Source organism: Andrographis paniculata, unplaced genomic scaffold, assembly GCF_009805555.1.
Source record: "Andrographis paniculata isolate CXL003 unplaced genomic scaffold, ASM980555v1 Contig71END, whole genome shotgun sequence".
In the NCBI taxonomy this organism is placed as follows: Eukaryota; Viridiplantae; Streptophyta; class Magnoliopsida; order Lamiales; family Acanthaceae; genus Andrographis; species Andrographis paniculata.
In genome coordinates, this window is record NW_026137608.1 from 1205363 (window position 1) to 1225189 (window position 19827).

Consider the following 19827-nt stretch of genomic DNA (forward strand, 5'->3'; position numbering starts at 1 on the left):
GTCTGCGATCTGTTTGCTTGTTGTGATTTGTCTGGTGCCTGCGATATGTTTTGTGTGCTATCTGTCTGCGTTTGACTTTGATTCCATTCAGAGTCAACTGCTTTCGGCTCCGATGGAGAGTCAACTATTTTCGGCTCCGGTAGAGAGTTGTGTTGTTTTCGACTCCGGTGGAGAGTCATATCTTTTTCGACTCCGGTAAAAAGTCATGTCATTTTCGACTCCCGTAGAGAGTCATGTCGTTTTCGGCTCCGGTGGAGAGTCAACTGTTTTAGGCTTCGGTGGAGAGTCAACTGTTATTTTTCTTTGCGTCTCTATTCAATTTTCTTATCAAACTCAAGTTGGTTTCTGTTATACCACTTGAGGTTGAGGGGGATGTTAAGATATTTTATATATTCGGTTTTAGATTTAATAGATTTATATTAGATTTGGTGTTATTCATAAATTAGATTACTTAGATTTGAGCTATCGAGTCTGTTTTATATTACCTATATATAAACCCCTTATTTTGATGATCAATAAGATAATTTCATTATTTTTCCTATAAAATATGAGATTGGGTCGAATAAAATAATATTATCCACCGTAATCTTATATAGTAAACACACTCATATAATATATATATTACTTTGTATGAAGGGTGAAAAGGGACTAGCAAATTAGAGGCCGGCGATCCCATGCCATTTTTTTACCTCAACATCATCATATTTTTAAATATACATATTTCATTTAATATGTTATAAAAGATAATTTTTTATCTAACATATTTATACTATATTCATCCCAAAAGAAGAGTACTATTAGGTTTTTTTTTTATGTAGATAATTGAATATTAATTATTATATTAATATGTAGTATAAAAAAATAAAATAAAAATACATCTATTATAATATTTATATTATTTTCGTCTTAAAAAAGAGTATCATTAGTCTCTTATAATGCAATAGAAGGATATTTGTGGAGTAAAAATATGTTTAAAGTTAAATACAATAACGAAAAAAAAAAATGATATTCTTTTTATAGGATGAAGGTAATATCAATATTTTTTATCAATTCAAAATTTAACTATTCACAAACACCATAATCCAGTATCAAATACAAACATTAAAGAACGTACTTTGGATAAATTCTTGTTTGATTTGAATTTGAATTTAGATAGTATTTTTAATGTTATATTGATAAAAAAAAAAAAAAGTCTATTTTTTTATTAAAAATCATGGAGACTAAATAGTGGAGTTTTGTATTTGAAATAGAAATCAAAACACACCCTCAAAGTTGTTGTTTTAGTTTTTAATTTTTACACAGTTTTTTAAAAAATATTATCCAAAAATATATGTGATATACAATATGAATATAGCATAACAATGATAATCAATAAAAAAATACAAAATATTGGATTTGTTCATTGTTTTAAAAAAAATACAAAATATTGGATTTGTTGATTGTTTTAGATGAATATATTTTATTATATTAGATATGAAAAATTATATTAATAATATCATACGAAAAATTGTGTTTGTGCCTAAAACAAATAAGTCAAAAAAAAATTTGGACCCTATCAGTCCGGCACAACAATAAATTGGACAGACCCGGTACTTTTAAGGTCTAGCTTAGCCCAGCTCAGTTTAATAAATTAAATATATTTTAAAATAAATATTTTTATAAATATATTAATAAATAAATATAGGCAAAATTGTTTATAATTTTTTTGTGGTTACGAAATGTGTAAATTTTTTATTTATTTTAAAAATTGTATGGTGTCCCTTGTACTTTAAAAATATTGCATGAAATTCCTTTGTGATTTCGAAACTCATCGTAAATTTCCACATTATTATAAAAATTGCATGGTGTCTTCTTATACTTTCAAAAATGATGAATGAAACCCTCCGCTATCTAAAAAATATAGATAGAAAAATATTTTCTCACCATAAAAGGAAAGTTTCATGATGGTGGAGTTTTATGCAACATTTTATAAAATATAAGAGGGTGTCATTCAATTTTTAAAAGTATAAAAAAATTTTATGCTGAATTTGAAAGTCAAAGGAAAGTTACGAGTACTTTTTATCATAAATATATGTAAAACATGAAGGTATAGTTTAATTGTAGATTATGAGTTCAATTATTATATTTTTTCAATAAAATTTTATTAAATTTAAAATTAATAAAAATTAAAAATTGGGAACAAAGTTTAAACCGGACTGAAGCCGAAGTAATGATTGTTATGATGTGAATATCTATTTAATAGAAAGCGATTAAATAAAAATAAAAAAATATAATAATAAAATATTGTGAATGTTATTTCTTTAAAATATTTTTTATTAAAAAAATTATCAATATAATAATTTATTTATATTTAATTAAAGTTTTTGACTTAAAGAATCGTGTTTATAGTATGTTTGAAAATTACGTTAATAATTTATTAAAACATGAGACAAAATATTTAAATTTAATTTATATTATAAAATAAATAATATTAGGAACGTAATTATTTGGTATCTTAATTTGTTTACTTGAAACGACAATAGAGTTAAAATAGATTAGATTACATTATGAAGTAATTTCTTTTTTTGTTGAAATAAACGAAGGGGCATTGGGAGGGGGATGTGTCCTTTGAATTGGGAAGGCTAGGGCTTTTTTAAAAAAATGGTCTCAAGTCAAATATTAATTTAAAAGTCTAGTTTAGAAAGAAATTTTAAAAATTTCTATATTTATAAAATGTAAAAGTCTATTTTTTTAGTATTTTTCTTGCTCATATTTTTCCAAAAGAAATAAGGAAGAGGATTGGTGAGGTGGTGAAATGAATGAGTTAAAACATAATTACCTAAGTTATATAATTAAATATTATATAAATTTAAGGATCACTACGTGCGCTTAAATTAACAATTCAGCACTCTTCAAATCTAAAAAAATAATCATTATGAATCACACTGACTAATTTAAATTCAGCACATGTTGAATACTTAGATATTAATTACTATTAATTTATACTATTTAATAATATAATTAATATAAATATGTATATTAATTTATAACTATTCGGGATGCTGAAAAAAATAATACATTACATATATTCATCATTTTTGTATTATTTGCATAATTTCTTATATCTCAAAAACAATATATACATATATTTTCAAATTATTTACAAATCAAACACATCCTAAGAATTTTCAGAACTTTTAAATATAAAATTAGAGAAGTTTTGAAAACACCTAAAATATTAAACATAGGAGTTTTTACAACTCTTATCTTCTCTTCCAACTATCTCTCTCGTCATAGTAAACATCATCAATATTGAGATATTATAATTTTTTTCAAAACTCTTATAGTTGTTATTTTAAGAGTATTGAAAGCCCTTTTATATAAAATAGTTCTGAGAACTCTTAGGGTGTGTTTTTTAAGTGTTTGGATTTTGAATTTGAATTTTGAAAGGATTTTTAAGTTAAGATTTTGTATGTGTATTTGTTTGAAGTTTTGAATTTTAAAATAATTTTGTTTAAAAAATTATTATTTTATTAAAAAAAGTAATATATAAATTTAATAGTTTGAATATTTTAATATTTAAATATTATTAAAAAATTGTGAGTAACAAAGTATATATTGATTTGACATGTATGAATAAAAAAATCATAATCCTTAATACACTCCACATCACACCGCCTTCTCCCCATTTCTTCCCCCTTTCTCCCTTCACTCTTTTCCTTAGGCGTCTCCCTATTAGGCCTGTGCTCGCTGCCGCCGGCGTTTCACGGTTCCTTAGCCAAGGTGAGTGGAGGCTGCTTTGGGGAATTTCCAGTTGTGACAAATTAATAAAATAATTAAAAATAAAATAAAAATTTTAAAAATTATTTTAGACCGTGTACAAACTACGTAGCATGAGCGTAGAATTTGACGGTAGGTTTGTAGGGATTTGTAGGAGAGGTTTTTAAACAGTAACTGGAATAAAATTTTGGTTTGTGATATTTTTTAGATTAATTTTGTATCCACACTAAAAAAATTATACACAATATTAATTCTGTAAGCCAAATTAATTATGGCCATGACCCGATACGCTGATCCGTACTCGACCCAAACCTGACTGGCCTTTTGACCCGCGCTCCTGAGATCCGACCCGGTTTGGATCCGCGTCATTTCGGCTCCTCACCGTCTGATCTGGGGTTTTAATCATGGCCATCCAAATGTTTCTAACCCTACATATATATGATTGAGAGATGGAGCGCCGCAGATGATGGATTCACTTTCCTCTCACTATATACTTTCTCTCCCTCTCTCTACGATATTCTCTCCACTCGCTCTCAAAACCAGCCATTTCCATACACTGTCTAAGCCTGGTGGAGCTCTTTCTCTTGTTTTCTAAGTGGAGATTGATGAAAGCCCTGTCGACCTCATTATTTGGCGATTCTAAACTGCACAGGGTTTGTTCGTCGACGCTATCCTTCAGTTGTGTTGTGTGGTAGTTTTGGCCACCGATTTGTGCCATAAGTTTTTCTCCTTTGTTCTTGGGGTCGTGTATAGGGGGTTTTGGGCCGATTCATTTAGAGTTTTCTGCGTTTTGATATGTTTGTGTGTCGATTTTGAGTTCTTGTGTAATATTGGGGGCTGAATCTAAAAACTAAGCTCTAGTTAAAATATTTCTTTGTTTTCGTTGAATTTTCTTTAATAAAATCTAGCTTATTCCGCGTTTATTTTATTACAGTAATAGCACAAGTAAAATTTTGTGGGAATCCCATAAACGAACACACCCTTATATTTTTTTTTAACTATAGGAGTCTTGAAAAGTCTTACATTTTTTATTTCAATTTACCCTATCTTAAACGATTTTATGGTATAGTAAACTAAACAATTTTATACTCTAGTTTTTATACTATATTTCATTTTAGATATTGTTTGTAAGCTATTTTGTTTCTTAATGTATATTTGTTGTTAATTATAATATTTTTTTTTATAAAATATTTATTTTGCCATTGTTTTTAATAAGTTGGTTGCTTAGGTTAATAATGTTGCCATCTTACATGTTTATTTATTATTTCTAGGTTTATATATATTATATATTATTTGCAGGTATAATGTACTATTTTTTATAATACTATTTTTATATATTGATTATATATAAAATAAGCAACTAATACCAAAATAAGCAATATTTAAAAATAATATTATAAAAAAATCACATAACTGTATTATACATATAAATAATATACAATAAATATAAACCCAGAAATTATATCAAAATAAACAATAAGATGTTATGATATACAATAAAAAAATATTGAACAAATAACTTATTAAAACCAATGGCAAAATAAATACTCCATCTCTCCTTCCCAAAAATTTATTCTATTTCCTTTGTATATTTGCAGAGAAGTGAAATTAAATTTTTTGAATAGATGGACTATCATATAAAAATAATATTATAATCAAACAAAAAATATACATAATAAAACAAGATAGCTTACAAACAATATAAAACAGAACTTTAATAAAAGTTATAAAATAATTTAGTCAAGAAAATAATACCCTTATGTAGGAATTTTTTTTAAGAGAAATTCCGCTTAAGAAATGAAGACCCGTCGCATACAAATATTTGAACTTAAAAAAAAAAATTATTTAAGATAGTTTAAATTAAAATTATAGGTGTTCTTAAAACTTTTACAATTAAAAATACAAAAATTTTTAGAACTACTTTACATAAAAAAATAAATAAATAGATAAAATTATATTACGGTATAAGATAAGTTGAAAGAAACCGTAGTTCTGAAAACTCATATGTTTAATATTTTAGATATTTTCAAAACTCTTATATTTTTATATTTAAAAATTTTAAAAACTCTTATATTTTATAAATATAAGAATTTTTATTAGATTTTTAAAATAATGTTTGACACTAATCATTTTTTTAAAAAAAAAAAAACCCAAAGGCTAGATGAACGCAAATAAAACAAAATAGTATAATTTTATTTGGTCAAAATCTACGCCAGTGCAGAATGCTGTCTTATTAATTGTGTTTTGCGCTCAAATAAGACGCTAGAGTAAATAAACAGGAGTTTTGGAAAACCCATCATCCTGAGTTTTGATGTGTCCGGGGCCTATATAATTTTTACCTATAATAAATTTAAATAATAAAAAAAAAATAGAAAAACATCTTTTATCATTCTTAGAAGTGAAATCATTGATAATAATATCAATATTAATTTTATCTAATGTTTTTTTTTCTGATTTTATAGATATAAATATAAAGAAATATCTACAAATACACCGGGCATACTCAAAAGATAAAAAAGCAGGACAAAAATGGGGAGACATCCCCAAAGTATCAATGAGTCCACAGACCGAGAGGATAATTAGAGAACCTAGGTGACTAAAAGGTGATTAAATAAATTTAATAACAAAGCAAAATTCTGAAGACAACCAGGGCAGAGAATAAGAATTACTGATCTGATCCTCTCCTTGGTGCATTGGAGATACCAGTCATAAGCAAGTCACGATAGCAGCAAATTTTAATTTTAGTTAAAGATGTACTGAGCTCCAAAGAGAAATTTTGGAAAGCTCCTTTGTTCCTAGCTGTCTAGATATAATAAACTGTGGCCGCTAAGGCATCATGTAGCATAAACTTCCGACTGGGGTCAGGATCACGATTATTTTGAAGCCACATGATTGATTTGTAAATGGAGTCAAGATTCGTCGGAATTTTGAGCCATCTGCAAATGCCCAGCCAAACTTCCACTGTAAAGGAACACTTAAAAATAGGTGATCCAAGTCTTCAACAAAGTCCTTACAAAGAACACAAAGAGGATCGATTTCCAGGAATGACAATCGATTTTTCGTCTTTAATTTACCCCGAACAGCAAGCCATAGGATGAACTTGTGTTTGGGCAGCCCTGATTCATTCCAGATAGTGGCTGCATAGTCACAACGAGGACCAGCACTCCGAAAGCAGCAATACACAGCCCTGGTTTTTTTTCGTGGGGTGATACCAGTTCGTAATTTCTGCCCGTGCGCTATTAATATCACCGAAATGAGTCAGCAGCTTGTCCCGAATCAGCAACAGAGATTTGAGAAAGTAGAAGTCATTCTGTTCAGCATGGCGAGCCCATATATCATGCACCTGAAAGTATCATCTATGCATCTATTTAACCCACAAAGACTCTTTGTCGGAGAATAGTCGCCATATATATTTAGTAAGAAGGGATTGATTCCATTCCGGGAGAGAACGAAGGCGATCTTAAAATAATTTTTTAATAGATAACGTGGCTAAATTATTTAATCTCTCTTGAGACATAGGCGATGTTAAATAAATTTTTAATATTTTTAATTTTTAAAAATTTCTTTCAACTAATGCTACAGTTATAGATACAATTAATAATATATAATAAGCAATTGAAATATTTGGGTAATAATATGCAAGTTTAATAAATTCAAAAAATTTATTGGCGATTTCAAATTATTTGCAAAATTTTTAATTCTGAAATAATTTCTGTTGTAATTTTAGATCAATTTGGAACACCCGTAAACCTGCAAAACAAAGATTCTCAACAGAAACTATCAGTGGATTACAAAAGTAAGTGATTTTAAGAATCTAAATAAAGAATCAAGAAATTAAAATAAGAATTTGATCGAATAGGTTCAGATCACAGCCACCCTCTTCACCAAATTTCAAGTCTTCCTATATTGTTGACACCACAAAGTTTTGATCGTTGGTACTCAAAGAACCCGAATCGATGGACAGAAATCGAACTGACTAAGATTGAACATAACCGTCACAGAAGAACATCCAGAACATCAATTTCATTTGGTGCTTTATTGAATAGAACATACCCATATATATAGAGAAGGTGAGAAGAAGATAAACACCCAAAAGTTTAGGGATATAAGCAAACCTGTTGAGAAGACGATGGGATCGGAACAAACGGGAATCAAATAAGAAGATTCAAACCTGATTTTATCGTATCGGTATAGGAACAGATTTAGGGGAAGGGTGAACCGGTCTAAACTGATGGGGGAGAATCATAATCAGATTATATTTTGGTGGATTGGGGCTATTCACAAATCAGATCTTATGGGTCGGACAAAAGACATACCAATAATTTCTTCAAGTCAATATCAGAGACATTGTTATGAAAATAAAATAAAAAAATGATTGAAAATATATTAAAATATTCTCTTAATTCTTTTTCATTTAAATATTTTAATTTATGTGAAATAATTTTTTTTAAAAAAATAAATATTTTGTTAAACATTTTTAATTATTGAAACCTATCATTTAATAAAGTAATTGTTATATTTACTACAACTAGAAAATAGTTAACTTTCAAAAATTCTTCTTATTTTTAAACTTCTTTATTTTGATCGACATAATTAATTTTTTTTTAAAAAAAATTATATTTATTTAAAAAAATACATTTAATATTGATATCAGTAGTTATTTCTTTTGCAATATTCATATTACTATAAAATCCTCTGTTTCTATATTTTTAAAAAATAATAAAGATTTTCTAATTCCTTTATAGCATCATTATCAACGCATACAAATTTATTTTTGTAATTTTTTTTTATTTATATTATTGATGGGAGATAAATATCATACCAAATAATTATTTCTAGTAAAAACTCATAATTTTCAAATGAATTAATCAAACATTTTGCTTTACTTTTGATTTAGCATTATCACAAGATTTAATTAACTCTAATAAAACTAATATAATTTAAGGACTTGAAAATCTAATAACTTTAATAATTTTAGTTAGACTTTTCCAATGGATATTTAAAAAAGATTTTAAAATTAAATTTTAAAAATTATCAAGTAAATTTTTTTATGTTTTTTAAACTTAAAAATAATGTATATATATTAAACAATCCAAAAAATGAAACTGTTTTTGTAAAGAAATATGCAATATAACAGTAAAGTTAAAATTATGACAAATACATATTGTTTTTTAACCCCTTAGTGTTTACCTTTCAATTAAAATCATAATTATAATTTTGACTTCTTATATTATCTATATCAATATCTAAAGCTTTAAGTGCATTTTTTTAATTTATTAAAAAATTATTGACCGCTTTTATCATCTACTTTTTTAAAAAATTATAAAAAATATTTTTCTATCTTAATATTATTACTTGACATGTTTATACACCACGCCATTAATGACATCTATTTGTGATGACTAATATATGAAGTATAATCAATAATTATAGAAAATATTTTTATTCTTTAATTAATTTTTATAATAAAACTTCTAACATTATTATGAGCTAATAAAGAAATTAATTTATTTTCAATTTTATAATCAAGATAATGATAATAAATTTTATTATTTTGAATACGTCTAATACAATCTTGCATTATTACATCAAATTCGGCAATCATTTCAATTATTCTTAAAAAAAATTCATAACCATCTTTGTTGAGAGTGGATTGTATTTGTTTTTAGGTTTTGAGAGTGGATTGTATTTGTTTTTAGGTTTTGGTTGATGTTGTCTACAGGAGGGTTGAACAACGCATTGACAGACACGGTCTAATTTGTCTTGAGCCCAATCAAAGAAACATGTGGGCCAAGAATGGATAAAACTAATGAAGACTAAGCTGAATTGATTGAGAAAACTCACTGGTCCCCCAATCCATGTGTGGCAATAACGAAAATCGGTTGTAACAAACTTTGTAGAGGTGAGGAGAGATAGTAGAGGAAAATATTCCATTATGGTTGAGTTTGTTAGGTGGTGATATATTTGTAAGTGAAATATAGTGTGAGATAAGATATAGAGAGAGATTTGAGAAAAAAAAAATCTTAATGTAATCGTGACTTTGAATTGGTTGTAATGATAGGACCAGATTGTTTGGTAGATGAGAGAGACACTAGTTCATTGAATTGGGTGATGAGGATAATAGATTAGGGGTGGGATATTTTCAAGAAGTAGGGTGGTGATTTCTTTAGAGTTGTAACTCCAATTGTATCAATGGAACCTCATGTTTCGACTGCTTTGATATTGAATCTCATCTGGGTTTGAACCCCCCAAATATCGGTCGTTGATGACCAAATTGGGTTAACAATTATTTTGTATTTTATGTTCTTGTCGTCACCAGTATGTGCATTCCTAGTTCGATCGTCCAACAAACAAAGAGTTTTGTGTTGAGTGAATTTGCATATTTGATTTTTTGGAAGTAATATGCTCTTTTTGCTGTGAAGATTTGAGCGAATTTTGGGCCAACAATCTTGATAGAGTTTCCACTCGATCGTCCAAAAACTAAATTATGGCTAGAAAGACATTTTAAACCGATATTATTCTTATTAAAATTTGACTTAAATGTTCTTTTTATTTTATAATTTCTAGTTGAATGTTTTTATCAATTATTTTATTTTTATTTGATCTCGAATTTAATTCATTCCAAGTATTCATATGTGTTATTTGTTTAATGTTATTCTTATGTTATTTAAGTCTTTCCGTTAGATATTTCCAATTGTTAAATCCATTGTTAGCTAACAAACTCTTAGAATTATTTTTCTTGAATAATTTATAACGAAAATAATATAATTTATCTTTATATTTTGAATAAACTAACCATTTTCTATCCGTAATTTCTCCGTTGTTTAATTTTCTAGAATACTAAAAATATAAAAAAAAATGTCTAGAAGTTTTATCTAATAGAAAAGTTAGATTTAGTTTTCTAATAGGCATTTCTTTTATTAATTTTTTTTTAATAGGGGCCATATATCCTCAAATTACTCTAAAAATGTGCACATTGTTAACATGAATAATCTATTCAATCCATTTAACCTCTATTAAACCTCGAATGTATCACATCCTCCCGAATTATATCACTATTCAACTCCGCAGGTATTACATCCTTCCCGACTTAAGAATGCAACGTCCACGTTGTACCCCAATGATCCATAATTGCTAGGCCCCTCAACAGTCTGGTAAACGACTATGGGTTATCGCATGTCGGCTCTGATACTAACTGTAGCACCCCAACCTGAAAGCCACGCAAAGCCACGCGTATCGAGATCGTAGACTAGTCCACAGGTCAACACGAGTCATTTCAGCGCGTTTATATCCTCACTCACACGCACTTTGGGAGACTTTTCAGAGGTTACCCATCCTCAAATTACTCTAGACAAACACGTTTAACTCCTGAGTTCTTTCAATAGGGTTTACAAAAAGGAATATGCATATTGTTAACATTAGTAGTCTATTCAATCCATTTAACCTTTATTCAACCTTAGGGGTATCACATCCTCTCCGACTCAAATTACTATTTAACTCCGGAGATATTACATTCAATTTTATTTCATTTGAAGTATTATAATTATCATCATTAATTAGATTATGTACATATTATTCAAGTTTTCAATATATTTTGAATGTTCAACACTATTCCCTATTTGATTAATCAAATTTTGTAGAACTCATATTTCTATTTAAAAGTTTATCAATAGTCCCCTTCTATGATATTATATATTCTTTTTCTTGTTTTTTTTTTTTTTTTCTTTTTTCACTCTTAGATAAACAATTTTTAGGCCATATCACTAAATTTGAAATGAGATATAAGATTAAAATCTTAAATTTCTAGTTATTAAAGATAATAAAAATAAATTCTTACTTTTAAAAAATAAATAATAAAATAAAACTAAAAAAAAATCTTACCTAGGCTGTAGATGGACATCCTGTCCGGATGTCCGATGGTAGTGTGGTGTGAGTGCCCTCTTGTATGAGACTCTGACTCTGACTCTGACTCTCACTCTGATAGTGGCGGATGGCCGTTGCCATTGGTATCCTGACTCCGGCAGCAGCAACATAATCCAACGATAGACATAGTAATTGGTGAAAAAGCAAAATTGTTTGAAAGAATTGAAGTATTAAAACTCTAGAATTAACTCATAATCAAAATATCAAATCACAAAATTTAGAGTGTAATTAAACTATTTATTTGTTAAAATGACTTGAATGTAAAATAAAAATAAAAAAATAAAAATTACTAACTTTTGTAAGGAGAGGCGGAACCAGAATCTTATACAGGAAAGGAGCTAATTTTCAAAAATTTTATAATAATAAGATTAAAAATATATATTTTAATGTTATATTCTTAAGTTGATATATTTAAAGAAAATGATAAATAAAGAAATTAAAAAAAAAACATATTTTTTATATAGTTATTGTTGTATTGTTTGAAAATAATAAATAGTACTTTTTTAAGAAAAAAATTATTTTAAAAAATTATTAAAATTATCTTATTATCGCAACTAAAAGTATGTTTATTTAACACTCTTAATTTTAAAGATTTTTACTGTATAAAGTATGAAAATTTATATATTAAAAAAAAAACTATTTTGTTTATTCTATTAACTTTTTTATTGAATTATATTATTTTCTAATATTTTTTTAACAATTCCATAAGATTATAATATTAGTCATGGACATACATAATTATTTTTAGCATTATTTTTATTTAATTTAGATATTTTTCTATATAAATATACATATGTTATAAATATATAACAATATATATAAAGTATATGCAATATATATATATATATATTTATAGGTGTATAAAAAAATATATAAAGGTTTGTTTATTTCAGAGAGAGAAAGAGAGAGATCCTGAGATTGAGCTTAGAGAGAGAGTATAGTAATTTTTTTTTTTTTTTTAATTTAATTTGCCAATGCCTTTAAATAGGCCTAAGCAATGTGATTACTCATCACATTTTAGCCGCTTAGCATTATCACATAAAAATATATACAGCTCACATTAATAAAATGATACATAATAAATGAATAAATAAATCATAACAACATACTATATATTTAAAACTAATAAAAAAAATATAAAAATTTAAAATGAAATAAAGGGATGAAGTCCGGGCAAAGAGGGCTAGAGCCCTCCTTGCCCAATAATAGTTTCGCCTTGGTTGTGCCTGTTGATTCTTTATTTAAGAGTAAAAATTATTTTTAGTTCTATTCAATATCATAATTATCAATTTTGGTCTCATTCAAAAAAAAAAAAAATTATCAATTTTAGTCTCATTCAAATAAAAAATTTATCAATTTTAGTTCCAATATGGTTGACTGGGACTGAACACGGTCGTGTTGTCTTGAACAAGGCCGTGTTGGATGACTCAGAAGGTGACTGGGCGTCCCAGGCAGCCAACACCGCCGTGTTGGTCTCAACACGGCCATGTTGATTACCCTGCACTTCTGAACACAGTCGTATTCCTGCCCGTGTTCTGAACACGACCATGTTCCTGACACAGCCATGTTCTAGGTCATGTTCTTGCTCATGTTCTCAATATAGACATGTTCACGACCATATTTTCAACATAATCATATTGTAGGTCATATATATTACTATTTTCACTTTTTGGTTAAAATTATTTGATATATATATATTTATAATTCAACAAAAATATTTTTTACAATTATGTCATAATATAAAAAATAATCAATTTAATATTTTAAAAAAATATAAAAATAATAATATATTAATATATATTTTCAATAATCATCATTATATATATTTTTAAAAATTTATAGTAAAATTTTTAAAAAATATTATTTTAAATTAATTATTTCTATAAATTATAAATTAAATTTATTATTCAAAATAATATTTTAAAATAATACTCCCTCTGGTAACTGTAGACATGAGAATTTAGGATAAGTATAATCAATAGATAATTAAGAATGTATTAGTGAAAATAATTATCATATAATATAAATAATTATAAATTAAGATTAAGACAACTCATTAGTTTAATTAAAATTAAAAAAAATAAATAAAAAAATAGTGTGTAATTATTTTTCAAAAAAGAAAAGTGACATGGATGTGGAACGGACATAAACGCCAATGTGAACATGGTAAGTGGGACGGAGGGAGTATTATTAAAAATATATATTAATATATTATTATTTTTATATATTTTTAAAATATTAAAATTGATTATTTTTTATATTATAAAATAATTGTAAAAAATATTTTTGTTGAATTATAAATATATATATTAAATAATTTTAACCAAAAAGTGAAAATAATAATATATATGACCTACAATATGATTACATTGAAAACATGGTCGTGAACATGGCCTAGAACATGACTATGTTGAGAACACGGGCAGGAACATGGCTGTGTTCAGAACACGGGCAGGAACACGACCGTGTTTAGAAGTGCAGGGTAATCAACACGGCCGTGTTAGCTGCCTGGGATGCCCAGTCAACTTCTGAGTCGTCCAACACGGCCGTGTTAGTTGCCTGGGATGCCTAGTCACCTTCTGAGTAGTCCAACACGGCCATGTTCAGTCCAGTCAACCATTTTGGGACTAAAATTGATAAATTTTCATTTGAGTGAGACCAAAATTGATAATTTTTTTAATAAGACCAAAATTGATAATTATGATATTGAATGAGATCAAAAATAATTTTTGCTCTTTATTTAACTATTTTTTTCATATATTTAACTATTTTTTTCATAGTTTATACACTGTAATTAAGTCATGTATATGGAATAATGCAGTTAATATCTATGACTACTAATTAATTTTGAAATTATAAATATCATTATTGTTAATTCGAAAAACACGTTTCAGTCCTTTTTTATGAAAATTATATGTATGCATTGCCAACACACTCTTAAAAATATAAAATAATTAAATACAATACAGTCATTATGTGATAAAAATATATGTTGATTGTGAATTTTGTGTTATAAACATGTTTTTCATATAATAATTTAAGTAAAATATAGCTATTAATGTAGGGTGTGTATGTTTGGAATTTTGAATTTTAGTTTGGGATTTGACTAATAAAATTGAATTTGAGTAATTGTATAATACTATATAAATAGGTACTGATATGATATTTTGAATGTAAAATTATTTTTTAACATAATATAAAAAATAATAAATAATTATTTGATTTAATAATTTTTGAAAAAAAAAATTGGTAGAATAATAGAAATTTGAGAAAATATGGTAAGTATCAGATTTAAATTGATAGGTATAATATTTGATAATTAAGTCACTTTGAAATGAATGAACATTGAGACAGTTTGGCCGAGTGGTCTAAGGCGCCAGATTTAGGCTCTGGTCCGAAAGGGCGTGGGTTCAAATCCCACAGCTGTCATTATTTTGTAGAATTTTTCTATTTCTCCATTGCATCCGAAGCAGAAACGACGCCGTTCTAAACGGATATAAATGGGTTTAACTTTTTGCTTAATTTGTTTGACCATGTGCTGTGTTTTCTAAGTATGTATGTATGTATTGTCTAAATACATACTAACGCTCGTTCAAATCAGCACCGGCTAACAGAGAAGCCGGAGCTATATATACCAATATATATCTTTCTTTCTTTCTTTATGATGTGCTACTAATTAATTAACTAAGAATTTCAAAATGAAGAGAAACAATAACACAAACACAAGGAAAGGGAAGACAATCGAATCCTCAAAATGTCGTTGATCATGAGGATCAACACACCATTCCATGCTTTCCTTCAATAACTTGCCTTCTTCTTCCTCCTCCTCCTCCCTCTTCCCACAAATTTCTTCCTCTTCAGACAGCTCAATGTGTCTCTGAATGTACGGATACACCTCCTCATCCGACCTCTCGCCTATCAGAAGATCCGAGTGTCCGAACCCCTCGATCACCGCCCGCTCGTGACGGTACCGCGGCTGGTGCACCTTCATGTACTTATGTCCCAGAAATGACGTCTCGGGCGTCACCAGGAGGCTCCTCCCCCCGGATATGTACAGCGTTGCCAGCGCCATTCGCTCCGGGTGGATAAGGTACGCGTCACCCCCCTCGCTGTCGACGATGAATCCGGCGTTGCAGATCTTGCGAAGGTGCGGGAACGCCGCCATCGGCAGCCTCGTTAAGTACTCCTTGTTCATCCATCGATGCATCGTCTGGCTTATATTCTCGTGCCAGAACGCATTCCCGAATATCCCCGAGAACACCTCACACTCGTCGCATGTGCATCTCTCGTAGCGTGGGATCAGCCGCGCTATCACTTTCAACGCCTTGTGTCTGAAACTAATTGTCGACGATGTTTCGAGCAGTGGCAGAATCTTGTCTTCCCCCATTATCGCCATCGAAACCTACAGCGATCAGTATTATTATTATGTGATGTCGTCGAATACAGATTTCGGACATGTACGAGGAAACTTACGGGGACCAACGGAAGCCACATTTTCACAGAGGAAGATGTCGTCAGCTTGAAAAACATCGACGAGTTCGAACAAGATAGGGACGCGATACGCTGCGCAGATACGTGGCCTCCCATGAGGGCGATATGCACGGCTAGCCCTCCGACACAATGTGCTACTACATGTACTTTTATGGACTCGCCGTAGAACTCGACAATCTTATCGATCGCTGCAAAACAGGACAGCTTACCTAGTTAAAAACGAGCAACAGATGATATATATTACATATGCGGGAGCGTTTACCTGCCGGGATGTCCATTCGACCTATATCCTCGACCGAGAAGTTGTTAGAAGGATTCGACCTGTGCACTCTCGCCTGTAATAACCATACATCGCGCCCGTCTTTTAGTAAAGTTCTTACAAGATCATTGCGCTCCGTCGGGAGACAGTAGCTCTCTGTTGCATAGCCATTGACAAGGAGCACCGGGTAGAGCTTTTTTGTGCGCTTAAATCCACGAACATTATCGTTCGATTCCCAGCAGCGACACTGAATCATAAAGTTGTCCGCTGCAAAGAGAAAAATAAAAGAAACGCTCGATGAGTTGATTCAGGCTGGGCAGTGTTAACGGCACGATCAATCACCTGTCCTAATCTCATGAGCTATACTGCTCGGATAAGGTTCGCGGCGCAACTCCTTAGGGGAGAAATCGGCGACATGGCTCCCGCGAGGCGATTGTAGGACATACGTCTGAAAGAGCGAATGCAATAGCTGAAGCACAAACTTGATCCTATGTCGACCTCGCAGAGCAAGCGTATTTCTAAGAAGATCCAATGGAGAAATGTAGAGCTTCCCCTTGAGAACCATGGAGTCTTTTTTCGTCTCGTCATCGAGCACTTTCCTCAAAGTTATGTCCACCGTAGTCGACTCTCTCCACGCGTATAATGCGAATAGATACGGATTCATCGTCTTCCTTCCTTCGATAATGTATCTGCAATAGGCAACGGCGAGTTTAACCGATTGCTCGACTGCGAATTCAGTAAATCGAAAGGGAATGTGTCGATCGAATCGAACCTCGAACCGGAAGCAGAAGCGACAAGGAGATGATAATACATGTACTGTGTGTAAGGAGTTCTGATGTCTACTTTGCATATATCAACTTCACCATGGATGATGTACATCTTCTCTGCTTCAATGGCCCTGCATTCGACGTATCCTCCGGCTTCGCCGCGCGAAAAGGATTTCGAATCTCCGAACCTCAACTTCAGACGAGCTGCGCATCGCATGTCGCCGACTTGTCCGCTCATTACTTCGGTAGTCTCGACCGCTGAATCGTTGCTCGTCTCCGTCTTGAATTTGCTTATCGCACCTGGTTTCCGAACAGATTTTTCGTCGGTGAGTTTGGTAGAATCGCGGAGAATGCATCGACTAACATGCTCGGCGATTGCGGCAATAGTAAGGGAGGGATTGATTCCAATAGAACAAGGAATCAACGAGGCGTCACAAATGTAGAGCCCCTGGTGCACTCCTGTTGTGTAGTCGTAAACTTGACCGTCAGGGTTGCACACTCCGGTCGAGACATCCGATGACGCAATGCACCCTCCGAGAAGATGCACCGAAGTGCTCCGATATCGCGGCTTGAAGAGCACTCCTCCTAATTTCTTCGCAAGCTTTTCGAAAGCTTCGATTTTTCGTGGAAGCAGAGTATCGTGAGGAGGATGGAAGAGAATCCGACCCGACTCTTTATCGAACGTGAGCTCCCCGCTGCTATCGTCGTGTCCTATTGCATTCAGCGCCATTTCCCCGCGACGGTTTGCATTTATGACACGCTTTAGCCATTCTACGACGCTGTAGAAGAACCCGTAACCGGATTGCGATCCGTATGTCGCCATTCCTTTGAAAAGGAAGCTCGGATAGGCAGCCGGAATCACGGCACTCTGAATTGTAAAGCCTTGTGACGACGAGGAAGAGAAGGATGAGGAAATCGATGGCCCCGGCCTTTCTTTGAAAGGCACGCTCGAAAGCTGCTTTCGATTTAGTCCAAAGGAACTTATCGGCGCAGAAGTTCCGGCAAGATAGGTGACGTAATTGCCGTTGCAACTCAATCCCGATCCGAGCTTCGGCGAGACTCGCAATCCTCTCAACTGGGACCGGAATAGAATTTCAGCTGTTCCGAAAACGCCGGCTGCAGAAGACATACATTCGCGAGTTAGTTATATTGCAACAAGTATACTTCCTTCTTAAACAGAGTAAGATCGATCATTGGAACTATAGCCGGACCCGAAAGTATAACCACATCTGCCGCGATATAGTCCAATTCATTCAAGAACACGAGCCACCGGCGGCGGCGGCTTCTTCTTCTTTCTTCTTTTCCGGCATCGAAATCGTTTCTTACTACATACTGAACTTCACATTCTGTTCTTACAAAACATCCGGCCTGTAATGAAAGAATCAGAATAAAAAAGATGTCGGAATATCGGAATATCATATCACAAGTAGAGAGAAGATAAGATGCATACTTGGATTGCAGAGGCTAAGTAAGTTTTGTCGGTAGAATTCTTGGCGTTGTAGGGACAGCCGGCGAGACAGTTCCCGCAGGCTAGACAGGAATTCGAGACTCGATCTTCGATGTCGAAATTCATGGTGAGTTTGATCGGATCGTTGTCGGAATATTCTCCGGCGGCAACGGCTCTTTCCATGACCTTGGAATTCTGGAACTTGATCGGAACAGTTTGTGCTCTGAGCATGTCGGAAGCGGAAGCCTCGTACCTGTCCCAATCTTTCTCCCAAGCCTTCGGCCAGCGGCGGTCCCGCCGCGCCCGTGCCGACGCCGGCAGAATCACTCCGGCATTCACCAGCGAGCCGCCGCCTAAGCCGCAGGCGGTGACGGCGGCGGCGTCGGTCTGAAGATGTATCTGCAAGAAGATCATATTTGTGAGACGACATTGTCGGAAAATAAAGATTAGAATTAGAGAGGGAACCTGGAAGAGGGCATTTTTGGGGCCAAAATTGAGTCCGAAATAGGCGTTTTGGAGTCGGACAGAAGAGGCGATGTGGAGGGGATGAGTAGGGAAATCTTGAGGCTCCCATCTCCGCCCTTTCTCTAACAAACAGACGTTCAGACCCGCCGCCGACATCCGGCAAGCGGCGACGGAGCCGCCGTAGCCAGAGCCGACCACGACGGCGTCAAAGTCAAAGTCAGAGGGCATGGGTGGTTACCACGCGCGTACGGCACGTGTTGTGTTGGATCGATCGGAGAAAGCTGGCAAGTGCATCCAACAAGATCGATGGACAGGCCGTTCGAACAACATACGAATATATATATATATATATTCACGCGCGCACAAATATTATATATATATATATAGCAGTTGGGTTTTTCTTCATCTTTAATTGTTTATTACTTAATATTTTTGTTTCAAACTATTCAATGTAAAGTTTTACTTTATATTATTAAAAATTAATTTTATTATGATATTAAATTAATATCAATGAAATAATTATTCAAAGTCAAAAAAAAAAAAAAAACAAAAACAAAAACTGAACACACATGTAAACGCGGTAAATTTAAAATACGTTCAACGCTTAAGGTGACATGATTTGAATTTATTTCTTGTTAAGAAATGTAGTACTTGATTGAATTTGTATTTAATTTTCATCTTTTTCCTTGACTTTTTTACTCACAAGTATTTATGTA

General features: G+C 31.5%; 1 protein-coding gene and 1 non-coding gene across 2 annotated transcripts; one reads left to right on the forward strand and one right to left on the reverse strand.

The window, feature by feature from the left end:
* The first annotated feature begins 15031 nt into the window (after positions 1–15031).
* On the forward strand, positions 15032–15111 carry TRNAL-UAG (transfer RNA leucine (anticodon UAG)). Its single transcript has one exon. It is a non-coding gene; the product is annotated as a tRNA-Leu (tRNA).
* Positions 15112–15190: 79 nt separating this feature from the next.
* LOC127264731 (uncharacterized) lies at positions 15191–19404 on the reverse strand. The gene is made up of 8 exons (XM_051294234.1): positions 19112–19404; positions 18650–19045; positions 18411–18567; positions 17205–18315; positions 16775–17121; positions 16436–16699; positions 16156–16361; positions 15191–16084 (listed from the first exon to the last, which is right to left on the reverse strand). Exons 1-8 carry the CDS (start codon positions 19337–19339, stop codon positions 15359–15361), a joined length of 3435 nt encoding a protein of 1144 aa, XP_051150191.1. The 5' UTR covers positions 19340–19404; the 3' UTR covers positions 15191–15358.
* Between the last annotated feature and the right edge of the window lie 423 nt (positions 19405–19827).